Below are 23,116 nucleotides of genomic sequence, written 5' to 3' on the forward strand. Positions count from 1 at the left end.
TGGCTGTGAAATGGTTATGTCCCGTGACGCGTGGCTGTGAAATGGTTATGTCCCGTGACGCGTGGCTGTGAAATGGTTATGTCCCGTGACGCGTGGCTGTGAAATGGTTATGTCCCGTGACGCGTGGCTGTGAAATGGTTATGTCCCGTGACGCGTGCTTGTGAAATGGTTATGTCCCGTGACGCGTGCTTGTGAAATGGTTATGTCCCGTGACGTGTGCTTGTGAAATGCTTATGTCCCGTGACACGTGGCTGTGAAATGGTTATGTCCCGTGACACGTGGCTGTGAAATGGTTATGTCCCGTGACGCGTGGCTGTGAAATGGTTATGTCCCGTGACGCGTGGCTGTGAAATGGTTATGTCCTGTGACACGTGGCTGTGAAATGGTACATCCCTAGGAGCTGGGGGAGTGTCAGTGTCAGCGCCATAGGGTGGCTTACCTGCCGTGATGTTTACTTGAGGGAGCACGTTGGTGGCCGACCCGTGGCTGCTGGAAGAAACAGAAAATGCAGTAGCTTCTTATAGGTCCTGTTTTATTTGAGCTCTTGTGTGTTCCCTGGTCCTCCATTTCTTGGAATTCTCCCACGGTCAGCTCAGTATCACAAATAGACACTTGGAAGCACTACAGTGATGAGTTTCCCCAGGGGCCATTATCACTCCTGGTACCATGCTGGGCCCTGCAGGCGCTCTCCATGGCCTCTTGCATTCTGAAACCCATTTAGGGGTGAGTACTCACAAAGGTCTCACTGGTGATGCTTATTTTTGGTTAGATTTGTCACTGCCCGTGAGGAAGAGAAGCTACAGAGCAGCTTTCTGTTAGTGAGTCAATTTCTTGTGCATTGATTAAAGAAAGGGATCTTTTATACATTTTGGCTATCTTTTTATAAAAAAATGGTTTGTAATTTTGTCCTAGTTATTTTTTATTATTGTTCTTTAAAGAAAGAAGAGTCTCAAAGGAAGAAAATGCAGGAAATTAATAACCAAAAAGCTAATCACAGAATTGAGGAATTAGAAAAGACAAAGCAGCGTCTTGAACAGGAAATATACATCAACAAGAAGCGCTTAGAAGTGGAGACGTTGGCTGCAAAACAGGTGATTTTGTCTTATAGCTAGTGTGAGCTACTTTGAGGAAAAACTGGATTTTTCTCTTTTTTTCAAGAACTTACGGCATCTGAATAGGAGGTAGCCAAGCCGTCTCCAGCTGAGAAAGGCCTTTCTTGTCTAACAGCTGGTGTCCTGGCTCTGCCCAGAGACCTGCCTCTGCGTCACACACATGTATTTTGAAGAGGACACAGCTGTCCTTTCCAGCTGGTTCCACTGTCCTTTTTTTATGCATTCACAGCTGTCCTGTGATCAGTCATGCCAAGTAATGTAAAAAGAGAAACAGTGCAAGGGCATGAAAATGGCGGGGAGAAAGGCACAGTTCTCACCCCAGTCCCACCCTGATGGCGGCGTGGGCCACCTGCCCGGGGACTCCTGAGGGCCGCGGCCCAGGCACTGACCCGTCATCACTGAGGGGGCCGGCACGTTCACCAAGTTCCCGGACTGAGGGCAAAAGCAAGATGGCAGTGCGTTACCACCGCCCGTCCCCTTTCAGTCAGCCTCTGGCCATGCTTTCTCGTTTCGTGAGGGCTTCTCAGAGTGGGGCCCCCAGACCAGCAGCGTCCGCGGCACCCGTTAGAATGCAGGTTCTCAGGCCCCATGCGGAACTGCCGGCTCAGAAACCGCTTCCACAGGGAATTCTGGTGGTCACTGATGATGGAGAGCCACTGTGTCCATCGCTGCGTTGGTCATCAGAGCTTAATCTCAGCTTTACTCCAAGGGGCAGTTTCGTCTCTTTTCTAACTTTGTGGCGGGGGTGGGGGTAAAAGAAAATAACCCTAGTGACCCTGGCATTCGGATGTGCCATGGTAACATAGTGGTCATACGTCACTTGTCAACCCTAGGACACCAAGGGGTAGTCGGCCACCTCGGAGTTTCAGGAGAGAAAGCAGAACTGGTTCCATCTCAGAAACAATGATTAGCGGGCTGTTGTAAGGCATATTTGTGGCAAATGAGGCTTTTTGGTGTCCATCACATTTAACTTTTTTGTTTAGTCAACAGATGTTCTTGAATATGGGCTTTTTTGAGCAGTTTTTTTCCCTTTTTTTTTTTTAAAGGGTTTCTTTTTTTTTGGTACTTCTTCTCAATGAGAAGAAAAAGATTAATCTATGTCATCAGAAATTCTGAATGATTTTGTTGTGGGGAAAAATCATTTTGTAAAGCTACTTTGTCAATCATTTTTGAAAGCCTTTTATGCTCAATAGAACATGTACTGTGAAATGAGAGGTTTATTTATGGTGTCACCATTATCCACCTGGCTTTACAATCTCTCTCTTTGCATGTCTCATGTGTGGGTCTAAATGAATATCACTTAGGCTTTAGAAGACCACAGCATCCGCCATACGAAAATTCTGGAAGCCTTGGAAGCTGAGAAGCAAAAAATTGCTAAAGAAGTGCAAACATTGCAACAAAGTCAGAGCAATAAAGATAAAACTTTTACAAGTGAGTATATAATGATTTTAGCCAGGCATTTTCCAACGCTGTGTATGTTATTTAATATAATACAGGTTAGAGTTAGTTGCCTTTGTCTATTAAATGTTTTACTCTAGACGTTGCTAACTTTCCTGGATCTAAATAAATTCATACAGTCACTTTTTAGAATAGTTATTTATAGTATTATGCTAACGTGTGACATGTTTTTTAAAATACCATGTCTTATTCTGATCCTTAATTCTTATATCTAGACTGCTTAATCACCGAGTACTTCATTTTCTTTTTCATTTGGACATTAATTATTGTGAACATTCTTACATTTCTATGTAGAGCACAGCATGTTTTTAATGGAAACCTTTTTTTCATGATGGAAAATTTCAAACTATAAAAGGAGAGTGATTGGTATAATAAAGCCTGATGTACTTCTCATCCCATTTTAGCCATTATCAGCACACGTTCAGTCTTGTTTCAGCCATACTCAGTCCCCCTGCCTCCCTGGATATTTTGAAGCAAATTCCTGACACCTTACCTCTTGGTCTGTAAATACTTCACAGTAAATACTGTGTATTTCTGCATTAGATAAGGACTCTCTTTTCTCTGTCACTTTAAGCATAATTATGGTAGTTTTAGCACACATTAAATATTAATAGTAATTTCTTATACTCATTTAATAGCTAGGCCATATTAAAATTTCCTGGGTTATTTCATAAATACGTTTTAATATTTGGTTTGACCCAGAATGCAAGCATGACCCACATATCTATCGTGCTTGGTAGCTATGCCCTTTAAAAGCCCCTTTTAATCTGTAAATTCGCTCTTCTCTGTCTCTTTCTCCCTGTCATTCACTCACTGAAGAAACCAGGTGTTGACCGTGGAGAGTTTCACAGGTTCTGGGTTTTGCTGATTGTACCTCCACCTGTTACTTAGCAGCTTCCTCGGCCCCTGTATTCCCTATAAAGTATAATCATTTCTACAGGCCCGTCATTCAGGTTCAGTTTGTCAGCCGGAAGACGTGGTAGCTGTGTTGTGTGCTTTTTGTAACGTCTATTTTGAAATTCCTTTGAAACGATTTATGCTCTTTATATTTGTTGCAACAGATAAAGAAATACATCGTATTCATACATCTTTTTATTTCTCTTAGGACCTAAAACAGTACCTTGCAGTGAATACTTGATTTTTTTTTTTTAAAAGATTTTATTGGGGAAGGGAAACAGGACTTTATTGGGGAGCAGTGTGTACTTCCAGGACTTTTTTCCTAGTCAAGTTGTTGTCCTGTCAGTCTTAGTTGTGGAGGGCGCAGCTCAGCTCCATGTCCAGTTGCCGCCCAAGGGCGGGACATGAACCGGCAACCTTGTGGTTGAGAGCCCACTGGCCCATGTGGGAATCGAACCGGCAGCCTTCGGAGTTAGGAGCATGGAGCTCTAACTGCCTGAGCCACCGGGCCAGCCCTGAATACTTGATTTTTTTTATTTATACAAATAATTAGTTTTATCCTTTCAAAAAATGTGTTTATAATGGAATACTGGTTATAAGTTTGAACAATATGGAAAATATTTATGATAAAGTCTTACATTTAAATTAGGAAAGTGGAGTTGTGGATCAAATTGTTTCCTTTTTATGTCCTGATAGACCTATATCTATTTTAAATTTTCAGGCAAAATAAAAAAGGATTATGGCTCTATATAAATAAGGCTGAAGGATACTTTTAGAAATTAGGGGGAAAAATCATTAAAGATAGACGGAAAAGCATTGTCTTTGGTATTTCCTCTCTCATAAAATTCTTATCCTCTCTATGTCAACTTCAATTATCTTCAATGCCGCCACAGAGGCAAGACCTCATTTTATATGAAGAATATTTCATTGCACCAACAAGGGTTGAAGAAGTTAGTCAAATATCAACCCTACCTTCTATAATACGTAGTTAAAGCCATTCGTTTCAAGGCAGGGGTTTTTTCAAGAATTGTTCTGCCTACCGATATGTTAGAGCTCGTTTTGTATTTGAATCTTCTCTGTGTGCTTTCTATTAGTCCAGACAAATTGGAGCTCCATGAAACTCTCAATGATGATTCAGGAAGCCAATGCCATCAGCCACAAATTTAAAAGATATTATGTTTTTGGCAGGTGAGTTTGATTATCCTAATCGTAAAGTAATTCTTTGTTTTAAAGTGGTTGACCTTCCTGTTATTTATTATTATTATTATTTTTTAGTTTCTCTAAAGACAAGGTTTTGTAAGTGTCTGTCTAGGAAAGAGCAGGTGTCAGAATTCCCAGTGACACGTTTAGGCTCCCCTTTCAGAGCTCACTGTACCATGAAAGGCTTTCAGCAATTAACATACCACTGTATTTTGTAAACAGAACTATCTTAGATGCTTTAGGATTTACTGTTTTCTTTTGAGTTGAAAATTTATCAGTATTTTACATTATAAAAGAAAGATACCTTATTAAAATTTTTTGGATTTGTAAATTTTTATATAAGAAGTTGTTTTAATGTAGCATATACTAGACATGATTATCACTATAATAAAAATGCTTACCTATGGAAAGATTTCATCAGTGGGCTGAATTTGTATGGAAGTTATTCTAATTCAGCGAACTCTCAGAATCGATGGGCGTGTGTGTTTCCCGATGAGTATCTCCTGTGGTTTTTCCTGCAGACACGAAGCGTCCGATGGGGGAAGTGGCGGGGACACGTGTGTCCGGGTGCGAAATCTGAGGCTGGGCATCTCCACCTCCTGGAGCCTGGAAAAGTTTGAATCCAAGCTTGCAGCCATGAAGGAGCTGTATGAGGTCTGGTGTTCTTAAAATCTCTCTAGACTTTTTGAAATGAAAAATATGAAAGTGACGTGTTCTCAGTAAAGATAGTTTGGCAAATGAAAGAGAAGCAACTCACGGTTACAAAACCAACCAGCCATGACAATTAAGTATATTTACTTTTGCCTGTAGATAGGGTTTATTGGGTTCTTTTCATATAATTATGACTGTAATGGAGAAATTTAGTGCTGCATCTATTGGTATAATTGTGTGTTTTTAAAATTTTACATTTAACCTTAAGGGAAGAGGAAATGTGAAGACATAAAGCAGTTTGCATCATTTGAAATGATCTGCAGTGCCTGATAATGCGATTTTACGTAATTGTGTGTACACGTCCCCATTGCGGTGCTCTGGATGTTTCCAGTGGTTTGCTGTTTTAATAGTCACAACTATAAGAATACCTAGATATCTGTTTGTTTTTAATACCTTATTTCCTTGTCTTCTACTTTATAAAATCGTACCAAAAATATGAATTTTTTTAATCATACTTTGATGCTCACTATTTGCTCTCCAGGAATATTGCTACCTACCAATGTTACCAGTGTGTTTTAATTACAAGTGAGTCTGAGGGTTTGACTCTGTTTCTTTGTGGGAAAAGACCGCGTTCATATCATTTGAATTTTTAAACAGCTGAAGTGTGGGTAATGAATTAATATATTTATAAAATTTCTTGCATATTTTGATAACAAACCTTTATTTTATAACACACATTGTTCCCCTGCTTATGTTGGCCTTCTGTTGGTTTCATTTTGTTATACAGGCATTTTTAATTTGGTGTATTTGAATCTATCAGTTGGGAGATCTTACTGAAACATTGCCCACTTCTCTGAATTTTCTTTAAATTGTTTTGTAAACATTTACATGTTTGAGTCATGTACAACAGTGTTTCCCTGAAAATTAGACCTAGCTGGACAATTAGCTCTAATGCATCTTTTGGAGCAAAAATTAATATAAGACCGGTCTTATTTTTATTGTAATATGAGACCAGGTCTTATCTAACATAATGAAGACCGGGTCGTACATTCATTTTTGCTCCAAAAGAAGCAGTAGAGCTAAATCTTATTTTCAGGGAAACACAGAATTTATTGTGGTGTCCTTGAGAGGTATGAATGTAAAGTTAATTTTTCTCTATATTATTATCTCATCCCTAAAACATTTAATACATACTTGCAACATGTATTAACTTGTTGCTACTATTTGTTAAATATTTCACATTTAAATAATGGGACGCTATATGTAATTATATTTTACACTACTTAGATAATAACAATAATGAAGATATTATATATTAAAACTTATGGGATGTTGCCAGATTATAGCCCTAATGTTTGAGTTATTTAATGAAACAATGAAAAGAAAGTAAATAGTTGACTCAATCTAGAAAATAATAAAATAAAACAAAGGAAAGCAAATGAAGGAATCGTTCAAAATAAAAGCAATAATTGATAAATTAGAAATTAATAAACTCAAGGCCTTGTTCTTTGGAAAGATGACTGTGTAATTTTAGGAGTAGACAGTGGCATTGAAGTAAAGATAGCAAAGGCATTTTAAAATTACATATAAAACTGTATGCTAATAAATTTGATAATTTTCTAGAAAGAAAAGACTTTCTAGTAAATGATAAATCATGAAAGTTGACTTAATAGATGAATAATCATGCAATAAATTAAAAAGTTTGTCAACAAACCAGCCTCAAAAAAAGACATTGGAAAAAAACAGTGGGGAATCCCAGTCAGTTTTGGGGGTAAGCTCTTGACCTTCCAAAGAACGGATAAATCCTAGTCTATTTGAACTATTCTAGAATATAGTGAAAGATGGACAGTGTCACAGTTGTCTTAGGATGCTAGAATAATTGATTAAAATCAACACAAAAGCCACAAAAACTGGAAAGATGATTCAGGAGAGAATTATAAACCAATCTTAATATGAACACAGCAATAGAAATCCTGAATGAAATGGAGTAAATGAAACCAAAAGATATACTAAAAAAATAGTTATACCGTAACCAAGTAGGGTTAATTCCAGGAATGCGGGTATGTTCCTAATAGAAAACCCCAAACACTGACAGGAACCCTAAACACTGACAGTGTTCATCTCTAAGTGATAGGTTTGTGAGTGTTTAGATTTTTTTTCTTTGTGTTTATATGTATGAATAATTTCTAAATTTTCTGAATGTGAATTGCCAATGTAATTAGAACAACACAAAACTGTACTGAGGTCATTTGATTGTTCTTGTGTTGACAGTACACATTAAAATCTGGTGGGTGAGCGACCCTCAGTATTACCTTCTTCCTATTTTCAACTGTTCACTGTACTATTCTTCTTTTTCCATATAATTACACTGTGAATTAAGCTCCACATGGCACTTTGTTAGGACTTTAATTGTTATTGCTTTAAATATTTAAATTAAAATATAGATTATTATTATGATCATGGTATATTCAACTAGCAAGTGATTGAGTCTTAACATCAGATTACTCTTTTATTTCTCTCCTGAGGATTTTATCTTGTTTGTTTTTACCGCCTTCTAAATCCTGTTTATTATCTCTGAATTATTCAATGATTGCTGTTGCTTTTATTAGTTGATCTCTTTTAATATAACTCCAAGCACCATGGGATTAATTTTTCACTTGATCAGGAATGTGATTGTTTTAGACTTTTATTAGGTAACCTGTCATTTTGATAATTTTTTATTTTAAATGTAACAAAGTATTTAGACTTTTTTTCTTAGTTGCTAAACATTTTAAAATTCACAATTAATAGAAACTCTGTTTTATTTTTTGTAGAGTAACAGCAGTAACAGGGCTGAGGATATCTTCTGCGATCCTGACGACGAATGGGAATCTGACATCACCAACGCCCCAGTTTCTTCGTTTTCTAGAAGGAGGTAAAGACATTTGTGTTACCGGTTTGCTTGTCTGGGTTTACACATGTGTCAGTTCCTTATTTTAAAAGGACTGTGTTGTTGTGATGGATGTGAGCCCAGTAACGTAAGAGAAATGGTGTGTTACCGGTCCAGGCACAGCATTCAGGGCACCGAATTGTCTGTCAGTTAAAGTAGGAACAAAAATGTTCATTATTTCAGCATACATGTCTTACGAGCAACTTAGAGTAGCATAAATCTAATGTCCTATAAAAATGAACAGTGTTTATTACTTGTAAATTACCCTTTCTCAAGAATTTGGCATATTCTCTGATACTTTATTGTATGGTACAGAATTTGACATGCAGTCCAGTTACTCTGAGCACCACAAAGGAATAAATCCTGGTGATAGAGAGCTTTTATATCGGACTATTGCTGCTTATTAACTAAGAACATAAAAGACTTCCACAGTGAATGGCTGCTTTTCAAGGAAAAGTTCGTTCTGCCTGGGCCTCAGACGCTTGGTGAATAGAAAGGCAAATGCTTCCGAATAATAGAGAAGCCGTGGCCTTGGAACCAACGTAGCTGCTTCGTTTGCTTTATAAACAAATACTTCTTTTTAAATAAATCCTCCTTAGTTTGGTGTTTAAACAAGGCTACTGTCTGCCATGTCCTGAGGATACAAAGATGAATAAAAAGTCACCCCATCCTCGAGGAGCAGGAATCGAGGAAACTAGAGGGACAAGGCCGGCTGGGCAGGCTGGAGGACAGCTGGGTTGTAGAGTCAGGGGGACGAGTCATTGAGGACGTGCTAGCTCTGGGGTTGAGGGGGGTGAAGGCTCAAGGACGAACCCTGGTTTTACCTGCGGTGACTGACTAGGGACAGTAGCGTCCCTGAGATGGAGGGTGAATGACTTTGAGGTAGGGGGTCTCCAAGTGTATACTCAGGGCCAGCTCTCTGGAGGTGGGAGCCAATGGCCTTCACACCACAGCACAGTCATCGCCACCGAGAACCTTTATTGAGTGCTTGCTAAGCGTTATCTCAGGTGGCACTTACCCCACACTGTCGGGTTGGCGTTGTCATTACCCCGTGTGCAGCTGAGGAGCTGAGGATTTAGAGAGGTGAAGTCACTTGTCCAAACCGGCCGAGCTGAGGAGGGACGAGCTGCTTCTCCATCCAGCTCTGAGTGCCGCCAAAGATGCTGCTTTTCTTCACTGCTGTGCTGTGTGGCCTCTCTTCTGCGTGTGAAAGAACAGGATTGTTCTGGTTAAATAACTTTTTTTAACTTCATCGCTTCAGCCACAGCTCAGCATCCATCTGGATTTCCAAACCTTTTTAGGCGTTTCTTGTTTTTGATTGGGCTTATTTTAATCTCATTTTTAAAATCTCAGACATGGATCTACTTTATGGCGACCTTTCCCGTTACTTTTGTTTTACTTGCTACGTGGTAACTGCTAAGTTACGGTAAGAAACAGCCAAGACATAACACTCTATACACGTATGCTGTGTGTGATATACATGAGAGCTATGCATTTGAAGCTGAAAGACGTATGAAACATGTCCTTTAAACAGATTCTGAGCTCGCTGAGTCTAGGGAACACATCTCTATGCCCTACAACGTAGTAAAGTGAAAAAGTCACATCAGAGCCTGGCTTCTAATCTATGCTCAGTGTGGCCGTTGGGCAAGTGACATTCCATCCTAGGCTTCAGTTTTCTCAGCTGTAAGAGGGAGACACTAATACATTACTACTCTACGAGCTTATCACTAAGATGAAGTGAGGTCATGTATAAAAGCCGGGGCTCCTCCTGCTACTTCTGTGACCGCCAGGGGGTGGATGGTGATGGTGGTGGTGATTATGTGATAACATTGCTGACTTGTTATGAGGATTAGAGACAATGTAGGTAAAGCTCCTCCTACAGTGGGTGGGTGTTCAGGAAATGGAAACTCTTCTTATTGGGTGCTTAATATATTTGGAATAGAGACAGGATATGGTTTCTGATCTAATCCCAATAAACAGTGATCTCTTCAGCTGGTTGGTCTTGAGGACTTCAAAGCAGAATTAGGCTCTGGCACAAAATGAAATGGTCCTTGGGTGGCATTAGATGGCTCGGGATCCTAACGCCAACCTACAGTAACATAAGCCTCTCAAAAAATGAAACCAGACCTCCAAAGCCATCAGAAGGTGATTTATAAATCCCTTTAGATGTTAGGATTACTGGTTTGTTCTTATTTTTTATTATAAACAGATATAAATCTTATTACTTAGGATTGTGGATCACAATACAAGCATTAACGATTAACAAGCATTAAAACTTCAGCCTATTGCATGTTGATGACTCACATCTTATTTATTTCCTGCTGACTTTTAGGTTAAAAATTAGGAATCAAGAGAAGCTTCAATCGTTACTGAAAAATCAAAACTATTCTTAATATTTTCTAAGATTTTGAAATTCGGTGTTTTCATTTGGCAGAGATGTTTTGAGAACTTGTATAATTTAAAAGCATCATTAAAAAAGTGAATTGCTCTTGGTCAGAGGCCTTGTAAGTGAAGTTTCAGCTTTGTAAGAATGTTTATGACAGAATCGCAAATGCTGCGAATGGCTGCAGGGAATGGGAACGCTGGCAGATTCTTAATTATGGAAGTGTCTCAGGGCAGTGAGTGTTGCAGTAAAATAGACCAGCCTGGCTGCCTGTAGACTTTGATAGGTGCTGTTGACAGTGAAAAGGAAAATTTCCCCTGCTGTTAAATAAAAATTCTTGGAAAGGAATGTGATAAGCACTTTCTTTATTTGAGTTTAAACATTATTTACCTTCGACAGTGGAGAAGGAATACATTTTCCTAGTTTAAACTCACTGACAGAATGGGCCTTTCCTTTCACTCCGAGTACAAAACACTAACCCTTAGAGTTGGCGTTTCCTCTCCCTATTACCTGTTCAATTTCTGTGTTCTTCTGTAGGAATCCACGGGGAAGGTTGGTGCTGGAAACATTTAGGCTACGACAGATAGAATATGCTTTTGTTTACCAATCTTTTCAACAAATAGTGTTTTTCTTTGCTTGGCCAACAATAGTCGAGAGTTCTGTTAAGGAAAAGACTTCAGAGGAGCCACTAGATTTAGATCAAGGCCACAGCTCGAGCGGTTCACACAGTGGGGGCTGGCGTCAGAGCTTAGAAAATGGGTAGATGATGGCAATGTTTAAGTAGGCGGCTTTTTGCAGAAGCAGTTAGAAAAGAAGAGCAACAGCCAGAAGCCAGTCCCACATGGTGCAGAGATCTGGGCGTTATTATGGGGAAAAGAGGCAGCAAAGGAAGACTGAAGGTGGAGTCATTCCTCCATTTCTGCTGCATTTCACCTTGTTCTGCTTTTCACAGGGCGTAGCAGAGATTTATTTGAATATTTGTTTTCTCAGATCATTTATTTCCCTGTTTAAAATCCTTCCCAAGAGTGCATTGGGACAAAATCTCAGCTTCCTCAATTGACATGCCAGGCCCACCTTGGGCTGGGCCCTGCACACCACCCAGCCTTCCTCCTGTCCTGCACTGCAGCCCTTCCCACACCTCAGGGCCTGTGTCTGAAACACGGTTCCCTGCTTTCCACGCCTGCTCCCTGTTCGGATGGCCCCTCCTCCTCCCTCAGCGTGCTGCTCCCGGGGGGCAGGTCAAGTTCTCCGCCTGAGTCTGCCACAGCTCTCTGTGCTCTCATCACACGCCTCACGTTGTTGTACTTATTTGCCCAATTCCTCTCTTTCCTATGAACCTGAAGCTCAGTGAGCCCAGAGCCTGTAAATAATGGTACTCCATAAATATTTACTCAGTTAATTATACGCACAGAACAATACTTGTAAATAATAAAATCCTTGCTCAGTGAACCCAATGAAGTTAATCCTTGATGAAAATGTTTCTGTGGAAAATACCACGCACAAGCATTTTCTTTAGAGAACTTAGAAACGAATGTTCTCAGTGATATTATTCCACATGGGATACAAGAGCTAATCTCTGGCTTCTCTTTTCTCAGGAGCAGGAGCTTGGTGAAGAACAGAAGGGTTTCGGGCTGTTTGCGTGACATCCAAGCTCTCCCAGTTCAGAATTCGCATTCTTCACATTCAGGTGTGTCCTTCACCAAATGTTCTTGTAAATGTCAGGTCCTGGCTCTACCACTCTCGTTTCTTGTTCTTGTGCAAGTCCTTTAATCCCCTGGAAGTTTCCATTTCCCTGTAAAATGAGCAGCGGGACCTCCTCCTCTTGTAAAACTCTGTGGTATGTGATTTATTTCAGAGCCTTTAGCAGCCTGGCTAAATTCAGATGTAGAAGATATGTGTGTGCAGAAATGCACAGGGATATCTCCTTATAACTAGAACAGTAATGTGCAGAGTGTGTTAGTGTCTGTGCAAGGAGGGGGCGGTGCGCACGTGTCCGCCAGGGCCGGAGAGGGGCTGGGTTACGTCATTATGCTCAGGGTGGTGTCGGTTTGCTTGGCCAACAAAACCGCCTTGTGCTGCAGGTTTTCTTTCTTCTTCTTTCTGATCTTTGGTCTAGACTCTTGCTATCCCCACCCTGTGCTTCATTCTACCTTCCTTTTAGTTTGCTGTTTATAATCGCCTATGAACTGGACCAGAACAACAATCGTCTGTATTCGCTGAGAATCATTTTACTTATGTGGTAACTTCCGGGACCAAGTCGCCCCCGGGGGCTCCGAATGAACTCTTTCGAGCTTTTCCGTTTACACGAGGTGTGGACAGCGCTTAGAAAATGTCTGAGTCTGTCCCCCAAAGGCGAGGTCTGTTAAGGATAGGTGATCGTTGCTTCCAGCCTGTCTTGGTTATAGTATAACCCACAGAAGGAACTGCTGTAAAGTAGAGCTGCTGAGACACCCCTTCTAATATACTTGCTCTATTGCCTAGTCTGCAGCTCACGAGTCAATGAAATTAATTTTATTTATATTAGGATACCTATGTTTATTATGTTTACATTATTTTATTCTGCCATTGTTTTCCCTGATTCAGATAAGTGTTACCAAACAGTAAATAAAGGCGATGAAACGAAGGGTGTTCACTCTTCTGTGATTTATGCTGCGGTTGAGGATGGATGTCATTTGACAGGGCAGGGGGTTCTTCATGGATCTGCCTTCACCTTGACATCTAGAAATGAGGACGCAGTGAGACGAGCATAGCCTGCTTTGGGTGTATTGGCAAGTGGTTCATGGAGCATTTGTTTGAAAGTGCTGTGCCTGAAATCCAGGCTTACGATGGCTGTTTTCTGTTGAAACAGGGTTTGTGGAGAAATCAAGCACCATGTACTCCAATCCTGCAGAATCATTTCTCCCTGGAATTTGCAGAGAATTCATTGGTTCGTCATTAGCTGTCCTTGGCCAGAGTTATGGTGAAGAGAGAACGATGGCGGACAGCCTGGTGGGTCATTTCCTTCGAGTGTACCAGGGACTCCTGGCCATTTCCCAAGCCCACAACGACCAAGATGAGGACAGTCAGGATGACCGTAAGCACCGCCCTGCTGTCACCTCGCACGAGCCGTCACGGCACATGGCACTGTGTTTGAATGACTGTCACATCTAGTGGCACTTCCTGGCTGTCTGAACTGTTTGAGTGGTGTCACGTAGGAGTTCTTCTCTTTGGGTGTGACGCCTGCCAATAACTGTCCTTCTTCTTTCAAAGTGTTCTCTTGTGATCGGGCAGCCCAGGTCGGGGCCGTCCAGGTGGCATGTGCCTTCGGGCAGCTTGTGGAGCTCACCACGCACTGGCTGAGTGACGTCACACCCGGCACCTGCACAGCTCGGCTTGAAGAGGAGTTGAGACAAGAGGTTAAAAAGCTGGGAGGCCACTTACAGTTGTTTTTGCAGGTGAGTCCATTTGCCGTTGTCCTTTGAAGAAGGCATTTTTTCAGCATTTACTTTTTTTTTTTCCTGTTTGCATTGCCCCCAAAACTAGAGCTGGAGCATTTTCAGAAGTGATTTCGGGTCTGAAAGCCTGACACTGGAGTCTGTAACTGACCTGCTGAGCCAGGAATTCCCTTGGCTTTCTGTGTGCCGGCCACAGGATTCTGTCATTTGCAAAGCTTAGCTCGGTTACGTCCTTGTAACAACGCAGGGGTAGGGCTGATGTTATCCCCGTTTTGTAGACGCAGAAATGGAGGCCCGGGGTGGATAGTAGCCCACGCAGCGTCACGTCATTAAGTGACAGAGTTGGGGTTGAGCCCAGGCCCAGAGGTCAGACTGCTGTGCTCTGCCAGCCCTTACGGAGGCTGTCGGGAAGAGCGGCCACGTCTTGCTCTGGTTATGGGTTGGGTTTCAGCTCATGCCCAGTGACTCACAAACTGACGATGTCGAAACAAGGAAAGTAATTTTTTTCTGTTTACCTGTATCAGGTAAGACTTGGCCTTGGCTGTGAGGAAGAGGTAAGCTAAAGGCTTACGTTGTGTCCCATCAGGCCTGGGGATTCTCCTCACGTCCCTTGGGACCCAAGCCCCTCCCAGGGAGACCCTCTGCCGGGTCTGGAGGTGGCCCTTCATTCACAGTCCATGTGGGAGGAGCTCTGTGAGGAGCTCAGAGCAGCAGGTCACTGAAGAAGTGACCAGGACAGGGCCAGGGGCTTTCTCTTAGGGGAAATAGGACATTTCTCTTTATCTTTGGCCAGAACTTAATCATGCAACCCCATGTGGCCACAGTATTACTGGGAAATGTATTTGAAAATGGGTCATTTGGCTCTGGAACAAAACATTCTAGAATACTTGGGCAGGTTTAGTGCCCACCACGGACGCTGTGTTACTGTGGGAGTTCAGGGATATCAGACACCTCCTGAGTGGGCAGTTCCTTCCTGGGGCGGGAAATCTCTATTTGATTGACTAATCTAACTAGAAATCAAATGTTTATTGTCCCCAGGAGGTCTTTCTGGGTGTCCCCAAGCCTAGGTTGCACGTCTCGCTTACTTGCTTTTCTGATAACCCTGTACTTCGCCCGTTCTGCCCATAATGTACCATGTTTCCAAGCCTGGTTGCTCGGGGCAGGCAGAGGGACCGGGCGGGCCTTTTTCACAGGACTCATCATTTGATAGACGCTCAGTTGGACACTGGTTACTGAGCTGATTGTAACTTCACGTGGTTATGAAGGGCCGACCGTATAATTAGTGAGGAATTAGAGGGGCTGTAAGTCAAGTGGCTGCAGACCGGCGTGGGCGCCTGTACAAGGAGGGTCTCTCGCGGACACCACCTGTGGATGGCGGGAGGGCTGGCCGGGTCAGAGCTGGAGGCCGGCCGCTGAGGCCTGGCCGGGGAAGGGCCCGGCTGGAGGGTAACTGCGCTGGGAGCGAGGGCGAGACGCCCGGCTGCCTCCCAGAACGATGAAAGCAAAGCCGCGAGCCCAGCATTGGCAGCTGGAGGTGCCATGTGTGCACCCACACTGGATTAGCTGTGTGCCCTTGGGCAACGTCCTGAGTCTCCATTTCGTCGTCACCTGGAGACTAAAAGCAGCAGCGCCGGCCTGGCGGGCTGCTGGGGGTCAGGTGGTGCCGTCCTGAGAAGCTCCTCCTCCTCATTGTGGAGAAGGAGCCTTTGAACTTGACTCGGGGGCTGTGGCCGGTGGCCCTGTGAGAGCTGATTCTATGGGGCAGGGAGGAGGACAGCACAGGTACCCGGAGGGGAAGGCAGGCGGGGCGCAGGGGAAGCGGCAAAGCTGGGTTCAGTTAGCGGCACTTTCTACCTCCGTGTCTGTTACTGGCATATTCCAGACGCAGCCGAGAGACGGAGTCACCACGATGGCGGGTCCCAGAGCCCCTCGGGAGACACCCCCCTCCTCGTGGGTGCGCTTTGCTGTAGTAGCAGCCTCTGTCAGAAGCGTGCTCCCCCTTTCCCTCCCCCTTCCTCTCTCCTGTTCCTTCTCCCCTGATGAAAGGAAATAGCTGTTAACCACCTGTCAGATGGCTATTGGGGCGGGGCAAGGTCCAGGCAGAGCCACCACTTCCTTCCCGTCGCTTGGCATTCGCTGAGCAGTTTGTCTTCTGGCTGGCTGGCTGGCAGTGGACTTGCCGTTGTGTCTCCGGCGAGTGTGTGAGGCCTTGTGTCTTAGTCGTTTATCACCGTCAGCAGCGAGAGCGTTCGTGTTTTCCGGTTCTGAGACTTACGAAACACTGTCCTATGTCAGTGAATGCAGAACGTATTTTCCTCACGTTTTTCTTCACCTCCCCCGTAATCTCATGTATCTGATATACTGGTCCCTTTTTGTCTTACAGGGATGCGGTTCAGATATTTCCTCGATGGTAAAAGATGCTCAAAAGAAAGTCATCCAGATGGTGCACCAAGCTGTGAAGTGTGTGGGACAGTTAGCGGTTCTGAAAGGGAGCAAGCTCCATTTTCTGGGAAACAGACGCCACGACTCGGGCAGTGGCCAGGTGACGTAGCAGCGTGAGCTTCGAAAGTCTCCGTCTGAGTGGCAGTGGGGACTTCTGATGACAATGTCACTAAGCAGGACCCGTTGTGTTTATTTTAAAACAGCTCATACTTTCACTAGTTCATCACTGAGTACAAACTGTTTCAGCCGAAGTTGGCTGAGTGTACTGTTAATTTTGGAATTCTCACTTTCCCACTTGGACCTTGGTTTGATGAGAGCCAACTGCCGTGGAGGGTTTGGTCAGCCAGTCCTCCAGGGAAAAACCCTAACTCTAGAAACTATGTATCTGCTTGCTTAGATGCCGCAGGCTAATGACAACATAGTATTTGGATGTCACTGAGCTCTCGCAACATAGTATCCCGCCAAGCTGACAGACAGCCTTGCCACCTGTTATATATGGGATACTAAATTACAGATTTGCTGATCTGTTCCCCTTAGGGACTGTTAGTTGCCACCTGTTATATATGGGATACTAAATTACAGATTTGCTGATCTGTTCCCCTTAGGGTCTGTTAGTTCTTAGGCTAGCTGTAGTTGAATTTAATAAACTTGGAATATATTAATTCCTAAAATAAGCACAAAATATAGAAATTATTTGATAATTTAAAAAATATACAAAACCTGAATCTGTCAGTTAATGCTTTAAAACTGTTTCTAGGAGGATTTCATGGCTGTCCTTTGGGACGGTGTAGGCTCAGGAGCGAGGGTGCTGTTAGATTCTGGAATAGAAAAAGCAGAAGAGCTTCGGCATGAACTCTTGCGGCAGTGCCCCCGGAACGAGGTGAGCGCAAGGAAGGGAGGCTCTCTATGGTGCCAGAAGGTGGATAAAGTTGGTTTTTTAAAAATAGTTGCACTCAATGAATTAGATGTTTGTAAATTCATGTATTTTAGTTTGTGTTGTTTTTTGCTGAAAAGGCTGATGGAGCCTTATGTCATGGTGATATCTTCCCAAGTTAGTCTTGAGTTACTGCGGCCTCTGTTACTGTCTTTTTTTTATTAGTTTCAGGTGTACAAAACAATGTACTAGTTAGACATTTACACCCCACACAAAGGGATAGCCCTCCTCTGATAATGTTTTCCCAGAGCCTGACAGCTCTGGGCAGTGGGAATGCCGGCAGGGAATGCCCCAGCAGCATGGAGCGACAGTGACACCTAGTGTTCACTTTCTGATTGATGGTCCTTTGTTTAGGCCTCGACTTCTCCACTTCAGAATGGAAACTACCGTTGATTGATCTGGTATCTTGCACTGAGTCTTTTGCCGGGGGGGCTCACATCAGTTATTTCATAGAACCAATGAAGAGCTGAGTGACTTCCCGAAATAAGCCTCCTGGCCCCGCGCCAGCTCCCCCTTCCAGGTGACGCGTGAGGAAAGACTGGGTGTGACCCTGGAGGCCTGTGTGGAAAACCTGGTCTGTCACTCTCCAGTGGCCATTCACCAAGTCACTCGGTGCTCTGGCCCGGGCGTGTCACCTGTCATAGGTCCTAACACCTGTGTCACAGGTTGTGAGATATGATGGTCGCTGGACTAGGTGCTTACTTACAATCATGTGAGCGTCACCACTTTGCAAGGCAGGGTGGCTGGTGTTCCCGTGAGATTGCTGACCAGGTGCTCTGAGCCAGGGTCGGACATCCCACCTGCTCACTCTCTAATTGGACGCTGGCGGGTCTGACATGGACCACACTCTTCCCCCTGCGGCCACGTGGAGTTCTAGGGTCTTTCTACTTCTAAGAAGTGACTTGTGTAATAAAACGTTCGAACATTCTCTGTAGGTTACCCAGCAGATGAGCTCGAAAGCCATGGCATTGATTGCGTCTCTTGAAAACATCTTTGCTGAATGGAGAACAGTAAGAGAAGCTTTCCATTGTTTCCTGTAACTTTTGTTCAGTGCGTTTTATCATGTCATTGGGTTCACCTGTGGTTATGTCGGTTTCAGTTTTGATCCTTGGCCAGGTAAGCCCTGCGGGCACGTTTAGTGGAAGCTTGTGCAGTAGGTAGCTTTCCAGCTTTATCCTCCTGGCTGTCAAAACTTCCGAGTTTGGATGACAGACAAGCTATGAATAGACCTTGATTAGCGCTAATGTGTTCTGGCTCTTACTCCTACTGCTTTAGGGACTGTCAGCTTTCGCTTGGATGGTCATGGCTAAACACTTGTGTTCACTAATCAGTGTGCTTAGAGTCTAAAATACGGGTGAACGAGACAGGTTACTTTACTGTCATTTAGAGGTAAACAGAAAGGGATACACTATGTATGTAATCAGTGTGTTAAAAGGGGGGTAAATTTCTGTGGCTTGAACATTTCATTTAAATAAAATAAATGAGAGCTATAAAGTTAAAGTTACAAATCTATTAAGTAAATTTATCTTTTATGATATTGGATAATAAATGGTACTCTTGTTTTATTCCATTCTCATGAAAAAGGGTGATTGGGCTTTGATTTAAAGTTAATTAAAATTAATTCTTATTTAAAAACACAACCACCAGTAATTGTTGATGTTGTGTTTTGGTCTTGCTTGCAGAAATAGACCTAAGTGCTGCTGACAAAGTTAAACTCACTCTCTTTCTTGAAGATAAGATTCTGGCGCCTAAAATCACATCCACTAAGCCTTACTGCCATGGCGCCTCTTCTGTATTTTTAAAAATGTTAACTTTATTTACACAGAAAAGTTCCAGAACTGAAGCGCAAGAAGAAACTTCTGGATCCCAAGATTTGAAGAGGGTGGTTGATCTCGCCCCACAATTCTTGAAGTTAAAACATTGCTTAGAGCAGACCGTTCAAATTATTATTTCTGTGATGAGAGGTATGTACTCCGAATGGGACTTGTGGGTAGTCAGAATTTTCTGACTTAAGGGATCTCAGACATCTTTTCCTTTCTGGTCTGAGTCCTTAACTGAAGCCTAACTAATGCTGCTTCATTGACATTAATTACCAAGACAGGAGCTTGTAGATTGAATTCCCACTTAATATACTAAGTACTTCTGCTGAAATAGTTTGATCCTTCAAAAGCCCACCTGCTTATTTAGCAGATAAGTTGAATAATGGTTTGGAACTGTTGATACTGTCGCTGTGCCTTCAGAGTGACAGAAGGGGTAGGTGCCTGATGACCAGTGGAAAGGTGGTTACCGGTCTCTCCTCCCCGCACAGGATGCCCCCCAGACGGCCTGCTTCTCAGGACCTGTGCGGACCGTCTGTGCAGCGTGGCGGGGGATTTCTGCAGGGGCGTCGGGGCCTGCGCTCCTGGCCGCTGCACGGAGAGCTGCCGGGAGCTGGACTCCGTGGCCCAGGCCCTCATCTTCTGTTTCGAGTCTGAGGAGAGAGTGGATGCGTGGAAACCCTGGGACATTTGTCACCAAGGTAGTGGAGAAGGACAGCAGCACCCCAGGTCAGGCAGGACTGACTGCTCCGGGAGGAAAGCTGTGCCCACGCACGTCTGAGCTCCCTTCTCACGCCCCATGTGGCTCGGAAAGGCACACCCGGCCGGACGCGTGGCGGTGGGCACCATGAGAGCGGACAGGTGGGCAGCTCTCCTCCTGCAGGAACCAGCGTGACTGTTCCCAGGACGTCCGTGTGTGCTGGCGGCCTTCCCGTGGCCGGGGGCTGTACACAGGGTGGGCTGCTGATTTCGGTTGCCTCGTGTGGCCCCCAGATGTCCATCAGCAGCCACTTCGGAACAGCTGCTACCATGTTGGGGCGCTGGGGCAAACAGACCGAAGCGGGGAGTCCAAAACCACGTGAGCAGTCATTGCGCTGCTGTGTCATTGCCTGGAACTTGCACGCTCATCTTTAACACTGACGTGCTGTCTGGGTGGTTCACTGGCCTCTGTGTGAATGGTTATCCAGGGTCCACGACGGGGGCTGCATGAGTAGAACTTAAAACCACGGAGACATGCCAGTCCCACTCAGCTCGGGTGGGATGGGCGGTCAGAGGCTGGAGCTGCTCTTCACGGGCTTGTTTTGTTAAAGGGGTAACGAAAGTTTGTGCCTGACTTGATGAAGATGTAAGATCCTCGTTGTATTTCACGGGTTGAAAACACCTTTCTATCTACGATCAGCTCATAAAGATGATATTCTGCTTTTGGGGTCCTACAGTAAGGAAGTAGTTTGATATCCTGGACCACAGGCATCCGTGGAATTGAAAAAGCCACAGCAGTTCTGCTGGCAGATACTCGGGGCCTGGAGAACAGTTCTTTCAAACAGCCCTCGCCTTTCTTCTGCCCTTTTCTACGTGCAGATAGTGCCTGCGCTTTGGCTGGATGAGTGGAAACTGGCTGTTAGCATATGAATGAGTTTGGGACAGTTTGAATAAACGGCACTTGTTGCAGTCCGAACAGTGGAATGTTCGATTTCAATCCTTACTTTCTGCTCTCATGATTTCACTGGTCAGAAACCATTTAGTGTCTTTGTAAAATTTTGTGTATATTTTATATATATATATATATATTTATACTCTTAAATAAATTGTTATATAGTATGTGAGTGGTGAAAATATATTGGCTATTAGAATCATGTGCACTAATAAGAAATGTTATAAAGAAAATGCCTTTCATAAATTTTGCTAGCTGCAGAATTGTCTCTTTGTATGAGGTTTTATTTAAAAAAAAAAAAAGTACTGATTTGCTTCATGTATTTTGTTCCAGACTCACACTTGTAATGGCTCTGCCGTGGTAGTAGGTCTCCCATTGTTGCAAACCAAACACGTAACTACACTCACCAAACACTAATACTAATTATGACAACTTTCATTTTTTAAAAAGCGCTGCTCTGCCTGTTTTTCACTGGCTGTGTCTGGAACAGTTACCCCCACATGCTGTTGTGGAAAGAGTACGAACTTTGAGGTTGACACATGTTTCATGCCTTCCGAGGGTGCCCCGACGGGGCTGTTGGTCACTGGAGGGCCGGGCAGACGCTGCTGTCTTCACACCCATTTTGTGAGCCGCAGAGAGAGGAGTCCTACCTGCGCCCCAGCTTCCGTGAGAAAAGCGTAGGAGTGAGTCCTGGCGAGTCGCGATGTTAGTACATTGGCGTGTCGGTCCTTCTTCCCCATCGCTAGCTGCAAACTGTCATTGTGCCCGTACGAGGTCACATGCGGTGCAAGCTGTGTCCTCTGTAACATTCTGCATGTACCGTGGAGCATTGCAGTCCTTTCCAAGGGGCGTATTTGAAAATATGTCTGCCACCAACAAGTTCCATGATGATAACGAGAACTAAAGGAGGGTACAGAGGGGTGTGGGTGTGTCCTTTTCAAGTCCATCTGAAATTTTTAGCAAAAGGTTCAGTCTGTTTAGCTAATTAGCTAAAGGCTTGAATTTGCAGGGACTAACTGCTAATCACCAATGTGCCCATTACCTAATGTGGAAAGTAAGGATTCATGTATCAAGATGAGGAAAAAAGCTCTCTATGTGGTTCAATTAGAAGGTTGATATTCATATGACTTCACTCATGTGGGGTATAAAACTGAAGGCAACAAAGCAACAAGACAAGCAAATAAACAAAAACTCATAGACACAGACAACAGTTTAGTGGTTACCAGAGAGTCGGAGGAAGGGGCTAGTAGACGAGGGAAAAGGGGGTCAAATATATCGTGATGGAAGGAGAACTGACTGGGTGGTGAGCACAATGCAGTACATAATAATTTTTTGCGGGGGGTGGAAGGGGAACAGGACTTTATTGGGGAACAGTGTGTACTTCCAGGCCTTTTTTCCAAGTCAAGCTGTTGTCCTTTCAGTCTTAGTTGTGGAGGGTGCAGCTCAGCTCCAGGTCCAGTTGCCGTTTTCTAGTTGCAGGGGGAGCTGCCCACCATCCCTTGCGGGGCCGGAGCTCCAACCACCTGAGCCACTGGCCGGCCCCTATAATGATGTTTGAAAAGGTTGATATTATGAACAAATTCCAACAGCGTTGAGGCAGAAAAGCAGAGACTTTATTCAGCTGACAGCACACGGGGAGACAGCCTAGGTAGAAACGGAAGTCTTCTCGGAAAGTCTGTGTACCATTTTATGCAAATGAGGGTTCCAAATCGCCTAGTGCTGATTGGTCAGTAGTGGCATAGTTCTGATTGGTTGGGGCAGGTCTCAGCCCATTGGTCAGAACAAAAGCAGGAACTCGGCCCGAGGGCGGCGCGCTCACCTGGGCCTTTTCCTGAGATGCCGGTGTGAGCGGCCCGTGCCAGCCACGGTCCCGCGGGGAAGACGTGGGTGGTGGCCGCGCCGCTGCGTCCCGGGCCGCAGGCTCTCAGCTGCCCGCGCGGGAATCGCTCAGGTAGGTTCGCGCCCCGGGCTGTGGGCGTCACCGCCGTTCCGTGCTGGCCGCGCGGCGTTTGCACCTTCCTTCCACCGTGTCTGGAGCGTGGCGGCTTCGGGAGTGGCGCACGGCGTGTGTCGTGTGTCGTGCTCGCCTGTCCCCTGATGAGCAGCCATTCACTTGTGCGCCTGTTCTTTGTTGACAACAGGCGCCCGTCTAGGCCGGGTCAGAAACACGAACAGGTGAGCTTGTCTCCTGCGGGTGGGGGCCCAACG

The 23,116-nt window shown here is 44.2% G+C and overlaps 1 protein-coding gene across 1 annotated transcript in view; it reads left to right on the top strand.

The window, feature by feature from the left end:
* KIF14 (kinesin family member 14) overlaps positions 1-20,038 on the top strand; it is a gene marked incomplete at both ends in the record, with an annotated part of 42,224 nt that extends 22,186 nt beyond the window's left edge. Inside the window, 13 exons of the mRNA XM_081038952.1 lie at positions 939-1,091; positions 2,417-2,543; positions 4,562-4,655; positions 5,189-5,321; positions 8,132-8,232; positions 12,226-12,317; positions 13,479-13,703; positions 13,880-14,064; positions 16,448-16,606; positions 17,264-17,386; positions 18,376-18,450; positions 19,266-19,404; positions 19,749-20,038. Coding sequence (XP_080895078.1) covers positions 939-1,091; positions 2,417-2,543; positions 4,562-4,655; positions 5,189-5,321; positions 8,132-8,232; positions 12,226-12,317; positions 13,479-13,703; positions 13,880-14,064; positions 16,448-16,606; positions 17,264-17,386; positions 18,376-18,450; positions 19,266-19,404; positions 19,749-20,038 — 1,896 coding nt within the window. The remainder of the gene's footprint in view (positions 1-938; positions 1,092-2,416; positions 2,544-4,561; positions 4,656-5,188; positions 5,322-8,131; positions 8,233-12,225; positions 12,318-13,478; positions 13,704-13,879; positions 14,065-16,447; positions 16,607-17,263; positions 17,387-18,375; positions 18,451-19,265; positions 19,405-19,748) is intronic.
* Between the last annotated feature and the right edge of the window lie 3,078 nt (positions 20,039-23,116).

Source organism: Rhinolophus hipposideros, assembly GCF_964194185.1.
Source record: "Rhinolophus hipposideros genome assembly, chromosome: 26".
In the NCBI taxonomy this organism is placed as follows: Eukaryota; Metazoa; Chordata; class Mammalia; order Chiroptera; family Rhinolophidae; genus Rhinolophus; species Rhinolophus hipposideros.